The 23,146-nt window shown below is 39.5% G+C and overlaps 1 protein-coding gene across 1 annotated transcript; it reads left to right on the top strand.

Moving 5' to 3' along the window:
• The first annotated feature begins 11,584 nt into the window (after positions 1-11,584).
• Positions 11,585-22,889, top strand: TMEM184C (transmembrane protein 184C). The gene is made up of 10 exons (XM_049815059.1): positions 11,585-11,951; positions 13,427-13,557; positions 13,655-13,691; positions 15,629-15,834; positions 16,617-16,691; positions 17,583-17,676; positions 19,106-19,218; positions 19,866-19,965; positions 20,443-20,614; positions 21,067-22,889. Exons 1-10 carry the CDS (start codon positions 11,835-11,837, stop codon positions 21,357-21,359), a joined length of 1,338 nt encoding a protein of 445 aa, XP_049671016.1. The 5' UTR covers positions 11,585-11,834; the 3' UTR covers positions 21,360-22,889.
• Positions 22,890-23,146: the final 257 nt, after the last annotated feature.

The raw sequence follows: 23,146 nt of genomic DNA on the forward strand, positions 1-23,146 counted from the left end.
TTCCTCTTTCTCACCAATGTGCCATAACTGCAAGACTTAAATGCTGATGGCGAATAGTGAATATCTTCTTTGGAAAGTGAAATTGAAGATGAGAGAATCCTTCCTACATTCTAAAAAGTCTGCTGCCTGCTGATGAAACCATGGTCCAAAGAAGGGATTGAGTCCTTTCAGACAGACAAGGGAATTGAACCTGGATCTCATCCACGTTTCTGTCTGTTCTAAGCACTGAGCTACAGTCTGAAGGGAAACACACTTTCTTCCACTGTGGGGCCAGCTGTTGCGGCGGGGTCCTGGCTTACTACGCATTTTCAGAGCTCACCTACGGGATGGAACTCTGCAGAGAGACATGCAGAGGAATGCTTCCTTTCTGGACATCTACTGGGCATTAGCCTCAGTTAGTTACTAGGCTGCTCAGTTCTATTAAGGCTTAAGTACCTTTAAGAGCATGAATAAGCACTTCTGGAGTACTTTATGCACCTTGTAATAAAAAAACGCCTGAGCTTCCATTCAAACTGAGGTACCTCCAGGGTTACGTGGCAGATGTGTAAACATTTTTAGGACTTCAATTTTGACCCAGGGCATCTAAATTCCACCTGACTTAAGCATCAGGTGTTTATGTCCTTTTCTGGGCCTCATCCCAGATTAGAATCAACCGCTCAGAAATAATCATAATATCTGCATAATGCTCATTTTTCAGAACGATTTATAAATATTAAGTAATTAATCTTCATATTGCCCCTGGACAAATATTTCCATTTTACATATATAAAAAATTGTGATAAATTGCCATAGGCTACAACTGAGTCAGTACCAGAATTAGAATGGAGAAATTCCTGGCACTCAGACTAGAACTCAGTTCATCCTCTCAGAAGAAATAAGAGAGAAAATCTTACTCTTCAGAAGAAAGAGCTGTTATGCTGACATGTCTTAATTGACCAAGGACTTTTTCTTTTTAAGTGGTTTACGTTGTGGGATTATTTTTTTTTTCAAAGAATACACAAAACTTTTCAGTGCTACCTTTCAATTCTCTAGACTATTAGCAACATAGATAGGTAAATAACCAAGAAAGCATGATCAAAACTTATTTTTAGTAAACCTCAGTTCTTGAGTGGTGTTAGAAGGAATGATGGAAATAATTTAATTGGAAATGTTTAATATTATGCAAGCTTGATGCATCAGTTAGACAATCACTCAAATTAAAGGCTTATTAGATCATTTAATCAGTACCAGTAACAGCATTGTCTATACTACATAAACATTGAAGTATTTTAGGAATCTTTAACATTTTATGCTCCTGCTATGTTTTTTAAGATGGAAAATCTAGAAGGAGAAAAACAAACAAAAGTAGGCTGGTTTCTCTCTTCCTTGCTGAAGGAATTCTGTAATTCTGGATGCCCACAAGAATTGTTGCTGGCTTGAAAAGACTGCGAGCTACCAACCCCTTACATCATATTCTTGGCTTCAACAGTTAAAACAAATCCTTCCGTAAGATCTCTTGCATGGCTTATCAATCTACTTTCTAAAGACACAACTTAAGAGTATGTTAGCCACTATAAAGTAGCAAGTGCTGGAAAATCCTGACATATGAAACAATTCAAGTACCCAAACTGGCAAAATATGTCAGTATTACTGAAATAACAAATTGCAAACTTTAACAACCGTGCTTCAAATGTTTCCATCATAACAATTTTCAGAACTCTACATCTTTATAAATGTACATTGTTTTACACCACTAATTCAGTGTATCAGTTTAAATCCACAAATCTTAGTTTAGCACTGATAGATATTTAAAACAAGCAACAGAATACCAAGAGGACAAGTATTTTGTTATAGAACACTTTTTGTGTGTGTGTGTGTGTGTGTAAAGATGTTGCATGTATTGCATATATGCACGTGAGGTCTTACCACAGAGACCAAACCTTGCAACAATACACATAATTTCCAGCAATAAAAGTTCTAATGTTGGATATTCAATAAATTGAATATAGTCATGGCTGTGACACTCCTTCAGTGAACTCTCACTTCAAGTATGTCTGCTAAGGATATCTGCATGATAGGAAAATTTTCATATAATTCAAATACCCCATTCCTTTTCTTACAAAAAACCTGTATTTTGTACTTCTTTTCTGAAATCGCCAAATGAGAATACGAGGTTTTAATGTTTACATCACATTTCAGAATTTTGAAACTTCTTTCTTAAATACCAGGGCTTCAATTTTAGGCCAACAGCACATCCTAGTGGTTATTCACACTATTCTATGGTATTTGGTTTACACAATACCTCAGTTATAGCTGCATAAATACTCTTCTGATACCCTTCAATGCATTTACTTTTCTTCTTTCCTTTTATGGAACAACTAAGAATGAAGTTGGGATGTTGGAATGAAGTGTGAATTAATAAAAATGAGCTAATTCAGGAACATGGAAGACTTTAAAATTGGTTCTATACATCTTTTAAGCAAAAACATGCTTCTGAATATGTATCACTTTAGCTATTTTTTAGGCAGAACATACAATGAACAGTAGTGCAGTTTGTCCTTTTGTTTTCATTTTCCAACAGGAAAAAACAACATCTCTGTGTTTACTTCAGTTTCATCCAAGCAGCTTTACCTGTGAAACATGAGTAAAGGGCTATACACGTTACTAAGTACTTAGCTAGTCAATAAAAGTATAAATTTAGTAATCAAAAATGCATCTATTACAGCATTTTAATTTGGGGGGTTTTGCCAGTCAAGTATACAGCACAATCAGATAGCTGTCTGTTGAAGCAGGCAGCAATCAAGAGAAAATGGAAATAAAATGCTGCTTAAATGTGTTAAAACAACATTTTGTAACAGCTCCATTTAGAGATTTTTTTAAAATGACTTCTTATGTGATGGGCTGTGAAATATGGAACACCTATATGGAAAATCTTGAAGATATTTTTCCCCAGGTAAATTCACAATTTTGCATAGCTGCGAAACCTTTCATTATATTTCTCACTCTCTGATATTACCATATTTATAATGTATATCTTCTCAGTAGTAAATATCAGGTAACATGTTTGTCTCTTAAAGGAACAGACCTATAAAAGAAGTACTATATCCCTGACAAGTTCTATAGGCTGAATTTCTGGTGACAGGGCCAGAAGGCATATCCTATGAGGGAGGAGCGGCTAAGGACTTTGGGTTTGTCTAGCTTGGAGAAAAGGAGGGTGAGGGATGACCTCATTGCTCTCTACAGCTTCCTGAGGAGGGGAAGTGGAGAGGGAGCTGCTGATCTCTTCTCCCTGGGATCCAGTGACAGGACGCATGGGAACGGTTCAGAGCTGTGGCAGGGGAGGTTTAGACTGGACATTAGGAAGCATTTCTTTACCAAGAGGGTGGTCAAACACTGGAACAGGCCTCCTAGAGAGGTGGTCAATGCCCCAAGCCTGTCAGTGTTTAAGAGGCATTTGGACAATGCCCTTAATAACATGCTTTAACTTTTGGTCCTGAAGCAGTCAGGCACAGTTGGACTAGATTGTTGTAGGTCCCTTCCAACTGAAATATTCTATTCTTCTATTCTATTCTATTCTATTCTATTCTATTCTACCATTTGCCTGCTGAACATCTGTTTCTTGCTGTGGCAGTATTAACCAGAAGGAAGCACATTTTTGCAGCAGAAGCTGAAGGAGGGAAGGTTGTGACCATGGAGTTGACCTTTCCGTGTTGTTCCTCCCTCATATTTGGGTTCACATATTTCTTTCCCTTTCTTGAATCAGTTTCAGATATTCTAGGGTAATTTTATTGCCTGATATATTTTTGGTATTTTGTTCATGGTTAAAATGTTTAAAATCATATTATATGGAAGAAACACATTTTCTGCTACTAATGTAAGGGATTTCCAAAGGGTCAAAAATCAGAACTCAGTTAAAAGGATCCCCAGTTTTCAGTTTAGCTTCATGGTCTTCTGTTGCCTGACTCATGTTCAATATGTTAGTGGCAATGTTAATGTCTTAATTTGGCTGAGATGAAAACTTGCCCAGAAATAGTCCCTGTGCACCACTTACAGGCGAGTCCATCATTCCCTGTAATGCTGAAAAACATACACAGGTCCCACATATTCTTTCCCAAGAAGGGGAGTGAGAGAAGAGAGAGGTTCCAGCAGTCAAAACTCTGTTAACAATCCCACGTGAGTATGTATACTGTGTATTAAAGCTGTAGCTGCAAGGTCAGAGATGACAGAGAGGTTTTTTGATCACAGTTCACAAACCTGAATGGGCATTGACCATGGCTATAACAGCAGGAACAACCTAAGCAACAGTACTGCCTGTTTCTCTACCAGGCCAGATAATTTCCTGGAATAACTTACATACCAGAGTTCGGGAATCCTTGTCATAAACAACACCTCAACAGTAACAAAGGGAGTTCTCAATAAAAACCTACTAACACCTCAATAGAAAGGCACGAGCAGGTAAAGGAGAAAAGATGAATTGCAGGTAATGCTATTTTCTATAAAATAATATATTTTTATGTTTAATGAAATAAGTTGTGGTTGGAAGGGACCTCTGGTCATGGTCCATATGACAGTTTTCTTTCTTCACAGGTGATGGGGTATGGGAGTGATTTGTTTATATGATCTTTATCAGAGTTGAAAAATTTTGTTGTAGAGAAGGTGTTGAGCAGCTTCTTTTCCACCATATTATGCCACCATATTATTCTGGCATAGATTTTATTCCTATGAAAGACATAATCAGAGTGGATGAGGTTGGAAGGGACCTATGGAGGTCATCTTGTCCAACCCTCCTGCTCAGGCAGTGCTACCTAGAGCTGGTTGCCTGGGACCATGTTAGGTCTTGTGTATCTCCAAGGAGGGAGACTCCACAATCTCTCTGAGCAACCTGTTCTGGCGCTCGGTTGCTCTCAGATTAAGAAAGTGCTTCCTTAGCAAATCATACCAAACAGTCCTTTTGTTACAGAAAACATCCCAAAATCTGTGAATTTTAATTTGTCCTTCATCTGGAGCATGGACTTTTAGCAAAGAGGTATACTGGCTCAGTTAAACTGAATCTAAATGTTGTTTGTTCTTTATTGCAAGTCATACCTCATAAAATTTTGGAAAGGTTTTTGTATTACAGAATTCTACAGGGAGATCCTTCTTTTGAGAACCAAATGGCAAGAAGACTTCATAACAATCTTGCTGAATTTCCAAACATTTGGTATGCATTCTTTCCATTCTTTCACAGGAATGATAGATGTGCCCTTTCTGAGGAGTTGTGTATGAGGGTTACTTACACTTGATTATTTCATGTTCACTACTTCCTTTTACACAGCCCCTACTGTTAGATTGCTTAATATATTTTGAGGCATCATACATAAAATAAATGAATAAAATTCTATCAGTACTTTGCCAAGCAAAGACAGATGTCCATTAACTCCATTCACTGCAACAGGAGCTCATGTTTTAAAATGCCAAACAGCCTAGTGACAGCAGGTAGCTAACAAGTTCCCGACTAGCCAACATGCAAAAATCTGAATAACAATGAAAACAAAGAAGCCGCACCTTAAGTTATGACCCAAACTGATGGTTACAGATGCTTCTGGATCCAGACAACAGCCATTCTCTTCAATGATCATGCACAAAAGAAACAAGAAAGTAATCAAAATGTGATGGCAGCATTTCCATAACAAAGATCAATTTCTTAGAACTGATGACAGCCCTCTAATAGAAAATTGATGATGGGAAGAAAAAAATAAATTAAATTGAGTTTTTAACTCTCATTAAGTTTTAATAAAATGAAATAAAAATGCACTAGAAAAGTTGCCAGTGTGAGTAAACACCAGAGTGGAGTGTGAACTAATCAACTGGATGCGTACCTCAAAGAGCTGGCAGTAATACAACCATCACATGAGAGGGGAAATCTGTGATTTTCACTCTATGAGAATTTGAGTTTAATCCTTACTGTCCACCCCACAGTAAAATTCTGATCAGGCAAGATGGACAGCCCAATTATCACTATGCACGTGCATAATACAAAATAAGAAGGAAAATGAGGAAACCTATGAAACTAATAGCATATAAATAAAAATATAATTCATGAATAATATATACCACATAGTTTTCCAACCGCAATTATAAAATAGTCTATTTTCTTTGCCATTTTAATTTAGTAAATTATTTATAGGGTTCCATATACTAAGGAATAATCCCAGTTTATTATGTTTTGACATAACTCTCTTTTAAATAAATTTGAAATTCATGAGAGCAGAATGTACATAATGATTGACATCAACAATAATTCACATCAGTCTTTCCAGTAGTGGAGAATGATGCTAGTACAGCTGTCATCTCCAAGTTCTGGGGAGTAGCTTTATTACTCTTTCCTCTAATATTAGAAGCCTTAATAGTTAGTGAAGATGAACTCTGTCGGTTTGGTTTTTAGCAATATTTCACATGTAGACACTTGCTGAAAATGAGGAAGCTTGTGTGTGTTCTGGGGATAGAATTAGTCCCACACAGTGGTGCTAGTTCACTGACAACCCATGCAACACTTGGGAAGGTGATCCCTTCTCTTATGTGTCAGTTATGACTCTTTCACTGCACAATACTTTGAAAAATTATACATTCATGAATCTATGTGTGAGGATGAGGTTTTGTAGTTATTTCCTGTGTTACTGAAACACAACTAAGGAATAAGAATATTTATAACTATCAGCTCACAAGAATACTACGTTTTGAGGGCCATATACCTCATATTCATTTCTGTTATAAAATCATTCTGGTCTATGAAGTTATTTTAGAAGCAGAATTGGTTCTTGACAATGGAAGCTTGGCACAACAAAGACAGAACATACCCTCAGTTCTCTTAAAAGACAAAGGTAGTGAAAAAGGGGATTTCCTAACAAAAGATTTCCAAAGAAAAGACTAGAACCTCACAGATCAGAACAGTTCCTCTTCTGATCAAAACCCAGAATCATTTCTGGGACATGAAGTGGAAGATTTCCAGTAAGAACCTTCAGTGGTGGAGATCACTGAAACTAATCTACTTCAGTGCTGAAGTATACACAATTCCTCTTGCCGCAGTTTTAGCACACTTGCGCTACTACATCAAAAAGAATGGAATATAATTCTTATCTTTGTAGCAAATATTTACACATTTATCATGTTTCCTTTAAGTCTTCTCTAAACACAATTATTTTAGTCTTTCTTGAAAGTGCCTGCATTTATAACTTCTGATCATGTAGGTTGCTTCTCATCAGACATGTCTTTCCTTTTTTTTTTTTTTTTTAACATAATGCACAGTTTTCCAGTTAAGTCCTTAGCAATGCTAAGTAGAACAGAATGATCGTTTCACCTCTCCTATGAAAGATACTTTTATTTACATATTCTAATATATTGCTGCCATCTTCCAGAGTTGTTTAAGCTTTACTTGCTCACATATTTTGACATGAATTGGTGGAAAACCTGCTTTCCTTCAAGACTGTTAAAATCCCCTAAAGACTCATATTTATGGTAAAAAAAAAAAAATAATAAAAATCTACTTTTGATTTGTTTTGTAGAAAAAACTTCTGGAAGTATTCAAAACAATCTACTTGCAGAAATGTATTCCTTTAACCTTTTGGGGGGATTTATATTTACTTACATATTTACAATACGGCTTTATGTAACAACTGTCACAGGAGTAGGGTATCCAATTTGATAACCTTATTACCTTTCTTGCATGGATTCACACTGGTGTGTCAATCCCCTAGAGCATCACAGGAAATCAAAGACAGCAGGGTTGAAAAGATTTATTAGGTTTTTCTAGTCCAATGTTATTCTAATGAAATATTAATTAAAACTAATCTACAGTGACTGGCCAGTGAGTATGCTTGTGATAAGCAGTATGAGCAAAGTGAGGTTCCTTTCCTTTGGGAGGGTAGAGATAAGCATTAGTTTGGCTGTTTCCCCTTTATAAGCCTTCACAAAACTTAAAGGAACACATTTTTGAGTTTGGGACTTTGACCCTTGACTCAGATTTGGCTGAAACTGGCCAAAAGATTCAAGTTCACTAGAGAGGGAGGTCAGGCCGGTAACCATATGACACAACTGTGTTAAGCTTTGCTTTCTAAGAAATCTAACTATAAAGAGACCAGACTTGTGTGGGCAAAGATGCCTACTTTGGAACCTGAGGTAAGCACACAAAACACCAGTAGACAGAAAAAGACTGGATGAGCTCAAAAGAATGATTTTAAGTCTGTGAAGTGTTTATGTTCTCCCCAAGGATTTTTTAGGGCAGTAAGCACTGAAGAAACCCTACAAGTCCTCCAAATGATGCAAGAACTTTTTATCAAAAAATCACTAAGAAGCCAGCTCTCAGCTTGATATTCTTTGGGAAGTAAAAGAAAAGAACCAAATCAAAAAACAAACCAGTGCTTGGCCTTCAATGAACCAAAGTACAGGGGGAATTAAAGAAAATTCTTGAACTTTAAAAAAATATTGTGTTTATTCATTAATGATGTGAAATGTTTTCTGTCATTTTGGATATGTTAATTATGGGTAACTTACCGTCATATTTTTTTCCAGTACTCATGCATTTGTGTTGTCTGCTTTTCTGGAAATGTTGGAAACATTCAGGTTTGTGTCTGTTACCTGTTTGAGAAAAGTATTTATATTTACATGCTTTTTATTATTCAATATGACTGAGCTTGTTAGCTTCTAATTGACCTACTTCTTGTACCATCTTGCCAAGAGTGCATTACATACAAAGAACAAAGGGGAACAGAACAGGCAGCTTAATACTGATTTGGTAATACAATACAGAGATGTAGCATTTCAGCTCAAAACAGTATAGGAAGAACTGTTCTTCAGTACAAGTATCAGTGAACAAGATTCTGTTCACATGTCTGCCGTAACCTCAAGCAAATCACATACCTCCGCTTAATTTTTATTTATCTGTAACACAGGTATTAATTTTCAGTTCCCTTAAAATGTTGCTTATCCTTAAACTTCAAAAATGAATTTATAGTTAATTCACTGATGGGTAGAAAATGGTAGAAATAGCAATTGGAGTATCAGATTTTTTACTTAAAGTGCTCAGGTGTTCTGGTTTTAGCTGGACAGAGTTAATTTTCTTCATAGTAGCTAGTATGAGGCTACGCTTTGGCTGGAAACAGTGTTGATAACCCAGGGTTGTTTTAGTTACTGCTGAGCGGTGCTTACACAGAGGCAAGGCCTTTTCTGCTTCTCACCCCACCCCACCAGTGAGGAGGCTGGGGGTCCACAAGAAGTTGGGAGGGGACACAGCTGGGACAGCTGACCCCAACTGACCAAAGGGATATTCCAGACCATTTGACATCATGCTCAGCATATAAATCTTGGGGAAGAAGAAGAAGGAAGGGGGGGATGTTTGGGGTGATGGCGTTTGTCTTCCCAGGTAACTGTTATGTGTGATGGGGCCCTGCTTTCCTGGACATGGCTGAACACGTGCCTGCTGATGGAAAGTGGTGAATGAATTCCTTGTTTTGCTTTGCTTGTGTGGCTTTTGCTTTACTTGTTAAACTGTCTTTATCTCAACCCACGAGTTTTCTCACTTTCACCCTTCAGATTCTCTCCCCGTTCCATCGGGGGGGAGTGACTGAGCGGCTGTGTGGTGCTCAGTTGCTGGTTGGGGTTAAACCGCAGCATCAGGGCTGCTGCTGAAATGACTAATTCAGAGCACACTTCTAAGCTCTAGATAATAGTGGGAAAGGGAAGTACTAGACTAAATGAAATAGATGATAACCAGGTAGAAAAACAGGACCTCATAACTCACGCTAACTTGCAGAGGAACCTACCAGTTACGGAGGACATCAACACAACCTCTAGGCTGCTTTGCCTCCTAAGAAATTGGATTGAGAAGGAAAATTTAACAGACCATTATCACAATCTCAATTTCTGGCTAAGCCAGCATAGTTCAACTGTTGGCTTGTGGGCTGAGTTCGGCCTTATTGACGTTTCCTCAGAGGAGATAGGGAAGAGTTGCTTCGGCAGTTCATAGCAGCCAAATGACTGAGCACTTCCTTCCGAGATGAGCTGCTGCCTCATCCACGCGTGTAGCTGTGTGAACTATTAGATGCCACATCAATGCAGCATGTGAAGGGCAAAAGAGATCTCACAAACGGGAATCTGGCCTCACACTGCTGATTATGTCAACTCTGGGATAAGCAGTCTGACACATTTTGGGGTTTTGCAATTTACTGAGTAGGAAATTTCCTTTCACTGTGCAAATGTTTCCAGTCATTTCCACAATAGGAAGACAGCAACTACTCAAAAAACCAGGTAGCTTCCTTACTTGAATAAAGATCTGCACCACTGGTAACTTAATAGTGGAAAGCCTGGGCAAACAATTGCAATGCAGAGGAAAAAAGAAAGGAAAAAAATCAAGAATTTAGCTAGAGAGAGAAAAAAGGAGAGAGGCTGCAGTCACTGTTCCTTAGTGCCTCTTACTGCACGCAGTTTCTTCCAGCATACACTTCCCAGTCACACCTCACACTAAAATCTGCATTTGTTTTCTTCCAAGAATTTACCATGGCAGTTCCTTGGGTATTTGGCAGAGTATCACCAATGGTCCTAACTTAGTTCAGCGCCTGAGGTCCTGTGTTTTGTCAGTGACTACTATGGTAGTTTTTACAAGGCACTTCTACAGAAAAAAAAAAAAAAGTCCAACAAATACTTGAAATTCAACACATATTTTGCATTATTCATATGTCCGCTGGAGTCTTCATGTCACAACCTGTCACCCACTCTTGGAATTCTGAAGTACCTCTCTACACCAGACTGCTCACTCTGTTCTGCTCTCAGGTGAGTATCCACGGAGGCGTTTTAGACAGGACCGTATTTACAGAGGCTTTGTCCAGCTGTGGAGTTATAGTAGTTGTCCCTATTAACTTCAATTCCTGCAACGTCTGCCTGTCCGCACACTTCCCAACATCAATCTCATTAGCTCCGGCTCTCCTTAGCGCCCACAGGCCTGGCGTGACGCCGTGTTTCCACGCTCCTCCACTGTGACACGCACCCACTACCCGCGCAGGCGGCAAGCCTGCTGTGGTGCCTCAGGGAAGGCCACCTGCTTCCTCCCTGGAGGGCTCCTCGCTTAATTACTTTTGCCGGGAAAAAGGAAGGGAGGGGGGAGGACTCTCCCTCCGCCGTCAGCAAGGCACGGCTCGGCAACAGCAACCGAGCTGAAGCGCACCGGCCGCGCGACTAACAGCCCGGCGCGCGCGGAGCCGTTACCGCAACCGAAGTAACGGTCGTCGCCCGCGAGCGAGCGAGCGAGCGAGCGAGCGAGGCTCGACCCCCACCCCCACACCCCCCCCGCGCGGCCAGACCATTGCCGGAGCAGGGGGTAAGCAAGCGGAAGAGACCACCCTTCCGGGGAGGGCAAGGCCACGCCGTCACCGGCCATTGTCCCAGGCGCTGCCCGCTCCCTCAGCGGCCCGCGGTGGGCGGGGCAGCCGCGATAGGCAGGGCGAGAAACCAGTCGGCGCGGCCGCTGAGTTTGGGGCGGAGCCGCCGGAAGGGCTGCCAGGCGGAAGTGCCGCGGGGGTGTGTCGGCGGGGCGGTGCCGCGCTGAGCCGGGCCAGGGCAGGGCAGGGCAGGGCAGGGCAGGGCTGGGCGCCCCGCGGCGCGTAGGGGCGGGCCGGGCCGAGCCGAGCCGAGGAGGGCGGCGGGGAGCGGAGCGGAGCCGGCGGCGGATGTGAGCCGGCGGGGCGTGCGGGCGGCCCCGCCGGTGATGCGCGGCCCCTGGGGCCTGCCGGGCCCGGCGCCGGCCCGCTGAGGCGCCGCGGGCCCCGTGTGGGTGTGAGGGGCGCGGAGGGTGCCGGTGTGGCCGGCGGGGCGGCGTGGCCGGGGCCATGCCGTGCACCTGCGGGAACTGGCGGCGGTGGATCCGGCCGCTGGTGGTGCTGCTGTACATCGTGGGGCTGCTGGTGGTGGTGCCGCTCTGCGTCTGGGAGCTGCAGAAGCTGGAGGTGAGGGACGGGGCGCGGCGGGCAGCCCCGCGGCTGGGACGGGGAGGGGGGGTGTGGGGGTGTCTGCCAGCCCGGGCCCGTCCGCAGGGCCGGTCTTCGCTCCTCGGAGGTGGGTTGGCAGCGCCCTCCAGCCCCGGGTGGAGACCCAACGAGGAGAAGAGAGGCTGGGGACGTTCCGCCGTGGTGCTGTGTGGCTTTGCCGCGGTGTTCAAGCACAAACGAAGCGGGGTGGGACAGCGCAGGATTTCTTCGTCCTTCCGGTTCCATAAGAGTTGGTGGTTGAAGAGCTGATACCGTGCTGAAGAAACTGGGGTCGGGCTCTGCAGGAGCGCGGCTGGAGCTCTGCCGCTGCCCTGCCCCGAACTTACTTTTTGACACTTAGTGCTAATACTGGCATTGAGAACCTAATGTTTCGGGGAGCTCGCTCTGATCAGGGAGAACTGAGATAGCAGGTAGAGAAGCTGCTCTTGGTACTGTGGTATATACTGTCCAGTTTTAATACAGGCTTGTTCCACCGGAGGTAAGCTTTCTCGTGGTATAGTTTTAAGCACTTAATGGCAGTGAAATCTGCCTTGAGTGTATTTTAAATTTCCAGTTTTGAAACCCTGTCCTGATGCCGTCGTATGTCCGGCATACTGGGCGTTTATAACAAAGCGGTGTCTGAAATTTCAAAATCGTTAAATCTGTTACTGGCAGGGAAACTACTCAGAAGCAATATTTGATTCAGGAAAACAACAGAAGACATGAGGTGTTCATGTACAGTAGGGGGTCACAGAAGAAATTCTCAACAAAAAAACCTGTTTCTCAGGTTTTGGTACTCTAGGATTACTAATACAGTTATTTTTCAGAGAGCTTTGGTTTAAAATTGTAGCCTTGTGCTTTAGCAGACATATATTTATATATATACACACACATGCATATCTATTTCAGATTGTTAAATGAAACTAGTTGAAGTTGATTACTAGTTGGAACTTGATTTTTAAAGCTAAAAACACTTTAAATCCACAGGCTTTCAGAAACTTTATAATGAAGCACTGAACTGAGACAAGTTGCAGACCTAAAGCAAGGAATCCATTGTGGCTTTCAGTAAATTAAATAGTGAGAATTACTAAGTTTTTGTAGGCTGTTTTGTGTTTATTGGTGATGATTTAGGTTGGTTCTGCAAGATTTCTCATCTTTCTCTTTTGAGTTTTTAAGTTTTACTGTAAGCCACATCAACAAATTGCAAGGGAGACTTTGGGATTTTGTGTATTTGAAAAGGAGAGTTAGAAAAACTAATCTTAATATTGGGATATTTACTTAATGTCCATCTTAAAACTTTATTCTCAGTAAAAAAAAAAAAAAAAAAAAAAAAAGATTATTTTTCTTCCTGTACTAGCAAGCGGCTGCGTGGTGCTTAGTTGCTGGCTGGGGTTAAACCATGACAAGTATTAATACTGAAACTTTGATCTTGCATTTTTCTTTTTCTTTGCAAGGTTGGAATTCATACCAAGGCATGGTTTATCGCTGGGATATTTCTACTGATGACTATACCAATATCTCTCTGGGGAATACTACAACACTTAGTCCATTATACTCAACCTGAATTACAGAAACCAATAATCAGGTAACATTTTGCATTTTACCTGTGGTACAAATGTTGAATTTAATTCAGACTAAAAATACTTCTAGTAATATTTAATGTTCTTTTGTTATTGTAACAGGATTCTGTGGATGGTGCCGATTTACAGTTTAGACAGTGTAAGTGTTCTCTTACTGTTAACAGCTCAATAAAATTCTGTTTGCTGTGGGAGTGAGGGAAAACAGTGTCACAGTTAGCAGAAACTATGCTGCATGGGGAGTTGTAGTCTTAGAAACTCCTGGGCATTCCTGTTTGTGGAGTACATCAGAAGCATGGTTCTAGTGATATTACATTCTTCTTGTGGAGCTTGTGGGATCGCTTTTGCTAACCCTTCTTAACCCTGTCCTTGAGTATCCTTTATGACAGATGTGGAAAGGGGTACAAGAGCCTGCTTTTGGTCCTTCCATCTTCAGTAACAGCTGAAATGGAAACCAGACTGATTCAAGTACTGTCTCAAAATTCAGTGCCTTACCTTTCTTTCCTGAGTTAGGCTTAGTACTAAAATTCTTTCTCAAGTTATGCTTAGTGCTAGAATTCTTCCTTTTTGCTTCAGGAGGAAAAGGGTAAGATCCCACAAAAAGTCCACTTCTGAATATTTTTATGCAATAGATTCTATTGGCCATACCAGATATGGTTCATGTAAATACATCACCTATTGGTCAGCCAGAGCTAAGCAACATACTAAATCTGTGGACTGTATAGGATGTGTGTTTACATGTTATCATCATCTGTTGACATTGCAAATACTTCTGTTTCCCCCATAAAAGGCAGCTTTCCAGGAACTTTTCCTTTGATTTTTCTCCCATCTCTTGAGTGTTTATGAAGCGTCACTTTCATATATGAGGGAGAGGGAGAGGGATTTAGAGTATCTGAGAACGAAGGAAAGTGGGGAAGAAAACAACATTATCTGTGCCTTATGGGGAATATCAACTACCGCAGGGTGATACTTCAATTTCAAGTACAGAATTTTCCTTTGGAAGAAAATTACTTGCTAATTAAATGAGCTCTAGCCAGGCATTCAGGGACATTTCTGACATACTGAAATCTTTCCCCAGACTCCTGGATCTTATGGCCTTTGCTGCTTATATGGTATCCTCCTAGAGTGCTTAACCTGAGCTGAACATAAAGTTCTTTTCTCAGATTCAAATACTGTATTCTCAGTTTACTAGGTGTGGTATTACATCTTCCACGAAGGGGTTGCAGCATCCGTCATCTCTAGTATTTTTTAACTGCAATGAGGATGTGAAGCATCTTCCAGTAGTTCTAACAAGAAGGTCAGGGAAGGCACAACATTCTCTCTGCTACAACATAGGGAAGCAAAGTAAACTCAAAACACCTGCCTCTATTTAACTCTTCCCCCCTCCCCCAAGAACCCAAACAAAAAAAAACCCAGTAGGACAGATTGCACTGAACAGTGCAACAGCAGTGTGATACTCAAAAATTGAAACCTCTGATGGCTGATCAATAATCACAGTTTTGCAAAAAAAAAAAAAAAAATCACTTTTCTGTCTGAAATTCTAGTTTAGAGGGATGATTACCACTTTAAGGATAATCTGCTGCTTCCTTTTATATTTTGCAAACATGCCAGAACAAACATTTGCATGTTAGATACCAAAAGAAATCAACTTTATACTGATGGACTAAAAACTTAGTCTCAAACCCATATTGACAATGAATTTGTGAATTTCAGGAAACAGTTCTATCTTGTCTCCTCCTAACAGAAGTAGGTTATATGTAGGGAACCATCTCCTTAGTTCCTTTTAAATGAAAGACTGAATTATGTGGTCAAAGATACAGAGCACCTCTTGCACAGTGCTTTAAGCACGCTTCCATTTGAAGCAGCAGAGATGCAATCTGAAGTTCTACTTGTATTTTTACAGAATGTTATTTTCTAGCCATAGCATAACACTCTTGTTAGCCAAATGCTTCAAGACCTGTTTAACTAGTGCCTGCTATCTAATGAAGTATTGCTTGCTGAACTAGCCAGCCATTGTTGTCACTGGAATCACTTTTGTCTTTCTCGCATGTAACCTTTTGTGTACCTCTCTTCTTACAGTGGATAGCTTTGAAATACCCCAACATTGCAATATACGTGGATACATGTCGAGAATGCTATGAAGCTTATGTCATCTATAATTTTATGGTTTTTCTTTCAAATTATCTAACCAACCGGTATCCAAACCTCGTATTAATAATAGAAGCAAAAGATCAGCAGAGACATCTGCCGCCTCTATGTTGTTGTCCGTCGTGGGCTATGGGAGAGTGAGTATATGATGACATCTTAAAATTTTAAGCTGTGTAATCAGAAACAAACATGTTGTTTTCATATTTAGTAATATAACTGTTGTTGCTTGGCAGAGTCAGTTTATGGTTTGCACACGTTTTATCAACTAGGAATCTGTACTGAAAGCAGCTGTGAACATGTTTTCATCTAGCTGTAAAACATCCTATAAATCGCACTTAGTTACTGACATGTATTGACTCAGGTGGTGCGGAAGAAAATTTCCTTATTTTTCAGAAATATTGGATAAAGGTCTCCTTGAATTTGCTTCCTTTGCTGTCACGTAACATTTCCCAAAAACCTCATGAAGAATCGCTGGTAGACCAGATAGCCTATGGCTTTTATTTCCACAGGTGAAGGACAAATGGCCACATGCCCCTGAACTGTTTGTTTTTGTGTGCTTAATCTGATAAGCATCTCTCTTAAGAGATTTTGATAAAGCTGTTTAAAATGTTAAACTATGAATGTAAGTAATTCTTAAATGCCTTCAAACACAGTGAAAATTGCATTCTCTTTGTTTAGCCCAGCCAGAAGCTTTCCATGGCTAAAAGAAGTGAATCACTGACTATTTCCTGTTACGCACCTATGAAAGTCTAGGTTTTTTGCATATTGCTATATACTGTAGCATCTGATGTCCTGGAAGCAGAAGTTGAAATTACCATGAAATAAAAATTTAGTTTAGTGAAACTACAAAGAACAGGAAACTTCCATAAGTGAATTGTCTTTAAATTCTTGTACAATGAACTTTGTGTTTCTCTTGCAGAGTTCTATTATTTAGATGTAAACTGGGTGTTTTGCAGTACACTGTTGTCAGACCATTTACTACCATTATTGCTTTGTAAGTATGCTTATCAATAATTAATACTGATCTTCAGGATATAATTTTGAGTTACACTGGGAAGAATTTTCATGCCCTTTGTATTGAATCAAGGCAGTTTGGAAGTAGACTTGTTGTGTTACATGCTAAATGGGTCCCCGCAATTTGAATCAACCTATGATTTCTTTATGACTTCTCTATAGAAAATGATTATTTGTAGAATTGAAATAATAAAACCGTAATGCCTGCTGCTGAAAGCAGTGGGACAGAATGTGAAGTACTGTTTATGTGGGAAAGACATCTTTGTGATATCTTAATTTTTAGTCTTTTTTTTTCCTCCTTTTCCCTTTTTGCAGTGCATCCAACAATTTGGTATTTCATGTAACTTTTTAAATTTGATTAAACTTTGCATGTGACAAGCCCTACTGTGTGCCTTCATACATATCATATAACCTGTTGTTGTAAAGGAATAGCAGGCAGTTATGCATGTTGATGCTGAAAGCTTAATTTCATGAACTTTGTATTGATGGTCATTACTGTTAAATCTGTGGGACTGTGGAAAAAGTTGCTACTCACAGAGAATATCCATATAAGTATATTAGCTGTATGTGTTCTAACAGTTAAAAGCAAAACAGCTAAAAAAAAAAAAAGATTATGTTTAATTGTTGCATTCATTCAACAATGGGATATGTTAATGCAGCATTCAAACACTGTTTCTTCTACGGAAAATACAATACAAACTTCCTATGCCATATGCTGTTGAAAACTGATTCTTGTGCAGACTCACCAATGCCCATATTTCAGTACCAAAAAAGATTCTGGATTCTAAGAGTTGATTGATGTACTGAAGATTTAGCACTTCAAGAAAGTGATCTTTTACTGCATAGTGATGAACTCTAAAAATTCTTTCAGAATTTGTGAACTAGTGGGAGTGTATGATGAAGGAAACTTCAGCTTCAACAATGCTTGGACTTACCTGGTTATACTTAACAACATGTCACAGCTAGTGAGTATCAAGAGTACATCTTTCTGTTCTTTTAAGTCATCGTATTAGTATTATGTAAATCTTCGATGTGAACTATTGACAGTAATTGTGTTAACGTCTGGTAATTCTTATGGGTAGATTATTTCCCACTGTAAGTCAAAGTTACTGTCTGTTAAATATTATACATGCAAAATACTAGAAAAACAGGTAATCTAAAACTTTTTTTATTTTTACTATGAAGCTCCATAAGGCAATAAAGTGTCCCACCTCTCTACCCCAAACTGTTTGATGGGTGAATTGGTATGGCCCAGGCATGTTCGAGCTAGACTTGCCCCTCTGCAGAAGAGATGACTTGACTCACCCCAGTAGCTTCTTCCCAGCACACATACAAAGAATCAGCAGTGGCCGTGTTAAAAATACTGTGTTACAAAGCTGGTGGTAACAGCATTGACAGGAAAAAACAGAAACGGTGCATGCAGTGCTGAGATTCTGGCCTGCCTAACACCTTGTCTTGTTGGTTCAGCTGCCAGATGATGTCAGGGTAAGGGTAAGATGTCAGCCCCTAGACTTGAAAGTTTCATGTCGTAGGTCAGGGATTGCCTTTAGTGGCTTGCTGGGAATGCAGAGGAATAATTTTCTGCTTCACCCAGGGTATACTACACGAGCTATTGCAAGAGGAGAGAGCAGCAGCTCTGGCTCCTTGCTGCTTAGCCTTCTAGCCTCTAAGCTTCTTTCTTCTCTTGACAACAGCACCAGGAGTCAGAACAGCATGACATCCCATCTGGAAAGGGTGTCCTCCTAGTGCCACCTGTGTTTGATGGGTGACTCTTACGGACTGTAACTGCTTTCTGCTGTGACAACAGTCCTAGCAGCAGCACATACTTCTGCATGTCCTGGTTGACGTGATTGCTTAAAGAAACTTAGTAGTCAGAGGCTAGGAGAATGGGCATGAAAAGGGAAGATTGGTTCCTTAGGTTTGCCTATACGTTAGTTTTGGTTGCTTGCAGTTGTCAGTAACAGGAAAGTTGTTCAGATTTGCAGTGAAGATTGCATTCATTGCCTTATCTCTCATAAAGAGGCAACATTTGAGGTGTTCATAACAGAAGCCTGAAAGAACATGTGCTTTTTATGCCATTTTCCCTAGAGATGTGCTTGGCATTGAAAAACTTCTATGGGACCTTCCTATGCCTTGCTTTAGTGTGTAGATGACCTCAGTCTCTGTCTGCCAATACCATGCATTTCAGAAATACAATTTCAGGACAAAAAAAAAAGTCTGTTTTAAAACAGTAAGGCAAAGATTCCATAAATCCAGAGCCTCTTTTCTAAAAGAGATAGCTTTTTAAGTTTGTGTTGTACTGTGATATTTTAACTGAAGAGATGCTGTATAACAACTCCATCACAAAATAAACAAAGATTTGAAAGCTTTTCTTAATTTTCTTTTCCTTGTTAGTTTGCAATGTATTGTCTGGTGCTGTTTTATAAAGTACTACGTGAAGAACTGAACCCTATCCAACCTGTTGGCAAGTTCCTTTGTGTGAAGATGGTAGTTTTTGTTTCTTTCTGGTAAGTGAATTATTTACTCATTACGTCTTGCTCTCAGGGTGGATCTTAAAAGAGCTAAAAAAGCTGGATTTGCTACTGAGGTTAGAGGCCTCAAAAAGTCTACCCATAATCTTAGTGAAGTGCTGTGAAGGGAAAAGGGTACTAGTATGTTGGACAGAACAGTCTTGTTCACTTGAGATTGTTTTAGAATCTTTACTTGCAGTTATTTTGAAAGAAAAAACGATATTTTTTTTTTTTTACTTTTTAAAATAATTACTTTAATTTTTTCAAAATAAGTTACTATAACTTAACTATAATTATTATTTAAGCATTGCTTACACTTAACTGCTAATGAGTGAGTGCATTTGACTATCTGAACATTACTCTGTGGGCTGCAGTAGTACCCTGAAAGAGAAGCAACTTGTTCTAATAACTAACTGGAACAACACACTCTTCTTTGGTTTTGTTTTCTGTTGGTCTTTAGGACTATGGATGCATGACATCTCTTTTTAAGTCTGTTTTCCTCCTCTTAAAATCTAAATATATAAACAGTATGTTTTTTGCAAGACTCTTTCTGTCTACACATAAGAACAGGCCTCGTTTACAAGATTTGCTTGCAGGTTTTTTGGCTTTACTGTTACAATAATAATAAAAAATAATCTTTATAGGCAAGCTGTGCTTATTGCATTGTTGGTGAAAGTTGGCGTTATTTCTGAGAAACACACCTGGGAATGGCAAAGCGTGGAAGCTGTGGCTACAGGCCTACAGGTAGGAACAGACAATTACTTCTTTATAGCTGATCTCAAGCAAATATTGTCATACTCACTTTACTTAACTAACACAGGCTAGATTAGTACTGTATTTATTATAAAGTTGGGCTAAGTTTCAGCTAGTCATCCCAAGTGAGTTTTATGCTCAAAACTTCTATATCCATGTGTGGGGAAGAAGGAATGTGCCCCAGGTAAATACTTCTGTTGGATATCCTTGCATTTCTTCTTGCAAGAATTCATTGTAGAGGTGCTGCTTGTTGAGTGCTTCCAGCAAGTCAGTCCATCAGGCAAGGACCGATTCCAGTATGTATGTAGCGCACATGGCTCTGAAGCCTGCCAAGAATATCCTACTTCTAGTGGAAAAGTAGCTGATGCCAGTACCCCAAGGCAATTGCAGTCTTTCAATTCTAGAAGAAACCCAGGAACAATTTTTCTCCAGTTATGAATGATTAAGTCAGTATCTCTCTCATTGCAGGATTTTATCATTTGTGTTGAGATGTTCCTGGCTGCTATTGCGCATCACTACAGTTTTTCCTATAAACCTTATGTTCAAGAAGCTGAAGAAGGGTCATGCTTTGACTCTTTTCTTGCAATGTGGGATATTTCTGATATAAGGGCAGATATATCAGAACAGGTTCGAAATGTTGGTAAGTAAGACAGATTTGTGTGATCTGTTAACAGCATATGTATTTCCAGCTTCATTTTACACTATTATCCATCTCCGTAGTACCTTGTGAACTTCCCATACCAAATTAGTGGCAGCTGCATCCCTAGAGGATTTCATGGTTTGTCTGGCACTTTGCTCTTTCCAGTAGTGCTGACTGATTTAGAGTCCATTTTTTAATTTTTCTTTAAATAGGTGGATCTCAGGGTAAGTGTCAGGTGTGTTAGATAGAAGAGGGATGTCTTTTTTTTTTTCTTTTTTTTAAAGGGAAGGACATTCTTTTATTTGTTAAAGCTAACAGTGTCCATGTAAAACTGTTATAAAACAAAGACGCATCTTCTAATTTTAACATGCCTGTTTTAGAGTTGATGTGTTCAAAGGCCTTGGTATAGTGCTGGTAATACTAAAAAGTATTTTCCTTTGGCATAACTCTAGGAAGGACAGTTTTGGGCCAACCAAGGAAAATGTTTTTTGCTGAGGATCATGAACAGAATGAGCATACAAGTTTACTGTCTTCATCTACTCAAGACCCAATTTCTGATGCTTCTTCAATGCCATCTTCGCCCATGGGTCATTATCAGGGGTTTGGACACACTGTGACACCTCTCACAACGCCAACGACAGCCCCTGCAGTTGATGGTATTTGTAACACTTCTGCTATTCAAGATGCAGAGGAGTCACCTGAACTAGAGCACAATTTATCAGAGAAAGCTTTGGATAAAAGTTAGACTCACCTTTTCTTTGGATGTGTCAAGGAGTCTGTTATATACTTGCCACACATGTTCTGTTAACATGTACTACTAGTGGTGAAAGTTGAAAAGCTTGGAAGAAACTACTGCACAGACAGGAAGAGGACATGGCTCTAACTGACATCTGCATACTGAACCTACAATGGATGTGAGTATCTGTGAGTACCCCATGAATATAAAACACGCACACTGTAAAGGTTTCTGCATAAATTTAAGAATCAACTCCATAAACTGCTCAACACTTACACATCATGTCAGAATTACACTGACTTTTATTAATAAAAGAGAAACATTTGAAAAAATAGTCTGCTCTTTTAAAGATTAAGTGTAAGGACTATTAGCAATGGGAAAACTTAATTTCAGGAGGGCAGTAGCAAAAAGCATTTGTATTAGCTTTGGTTGTCCTCTTAATGATGGTAGCTTCCATACCCCAATGCTGAATGGGGTTTGGATGAAATGGTAACTTCTGTACAGATGCCATTTTCTTCCCTTTCCTGCATAGCTAAATAAAACCCCTTCATGAAGATATTACAGAGCATCAGTAAGGAATTGATACAAAGACAGCATTCCCTACAGGCCTCGCTATAAAATTCCATGCCCAGAACATATGGTTGGTGTATCTGTTGTCCTTGTAGCTCATAATTTGTAAGTCTTTTACATTCAGAAGAGACAGCCAGGACGACAGGTTTGGGATTAATACCTTACACTTAACTATTTTTTTTCTATCCTTCTAAAATAAGAATAATGGTTACTACCTTAAAATACATGGGGGGAACAAAGGACATCAAAAAGGAAGTAAGAAACAAAACTGATTATTTTGGGCTGCAATAAATTCTTTAACACAAGGTTTTTTTGTTTTGTTTTGGTCTTTTTTTTTTTAAGCAGGATATCTTGACAATGTGGCTGTAGTAATTTGTATTCATAAATTTGTGTATGTGTGTGAGATTATTGTATTATGCTTCTAGTATAGCCTGGATTCAAATGTAATAGTTGATTTTTCCCACCACCATCCCAGAAAAGACCTTTGCTAAGGTAAAACTAAGCAGCTAGTCTAATACTGGAGTTACTAGCATTAGATTTCAGACCAACAAGTACACTTCTATCAAAATGTTATTTTGCAAAAACTGACAAAATCAGAGGGGTATTGTTTTTATGCCATTACCAGATTTTTATTCCTATTGCATGTTTGCAATCTGACAAAAAAAAAAAACCCAAACCTAGAGCACTGACCTTTTAAGTGACATTTGAGGTTTCTTTTTCAGCATTGTTAGCATTTACAGGATAAATGTTTACCTTCTGGCTGTCATGGTAAATTCATCTTAAGTGCTTTTTTTTTGCAGTACTAGTGTGATGTAAATATTGCGCCTTACTCACTAGGCTGCATATTTTATAGTTGACTATGTACTTGCTGTATCTAAAGTTAGTGGGAAAGTGCAAATCATAATTTCCAATTTGCCAAGTCATTGCCTTTGTTGTAAATAAGCAATTAAAGATTTTATTTAAACTGTTCACCTTCTTTTGATTTGATTTACTGCTACAGTAATTTAAGAGAGCGAATGATACATGAATACAACTGTCCTCTTCATGGAAGAAGAGGATCTTAAGTATAACTAGTACAAGAGTTTGTGCTTTCAGTATTTTAAGGCTTGTAGTGAAAAGTGATTTCTTGTTTGAGCTTATGAAGAATCAGAATCTACTTATTTATGCTTGATTCCAGGTATCTTTTTATCCATGTAATAGTGGTGTTCTAAAAGGAAACAACGTGT

This window comes from Accipiter gentilis, chromosome 12 (genome assembly GCF_929443795.1).
Source record: "Accipiter gentilis chromosome 12, bAccGen1.1, whole genome shotgun sequence".
NCBI classification, from domain to species: Eukaryota; Metazoa; Chordata; class Aves; order Accipitriformes; family Accipitridae; genus Astur; species Astur gentilis.

Excerpts from the sequence above, each read along its gene's own strand:
- TMEM184C (XM_049815059.1), top strand. The coding sequence starts at position 11,835 with ATGCCGTGCACCTGCGGGAACTGGCGGCGGTGGATCCGGCCGCTGGTG. Across the intron at positions 13,692-15,628 it reads CGATTTACAGTTTAGACAGT|TGGATAGCTTTGAAATACCC; the intron begins GTAAGTGTTCTC and ends CTCTTCTTACAG. Across the intron at positions 20,615-21,066 it reads AGAACAGGTTCGAAATGTTG|GAAGGACAGTTTTGGGCCAA; the intron begins GTAAGTAAGACA and ends GCATAACTCTAG.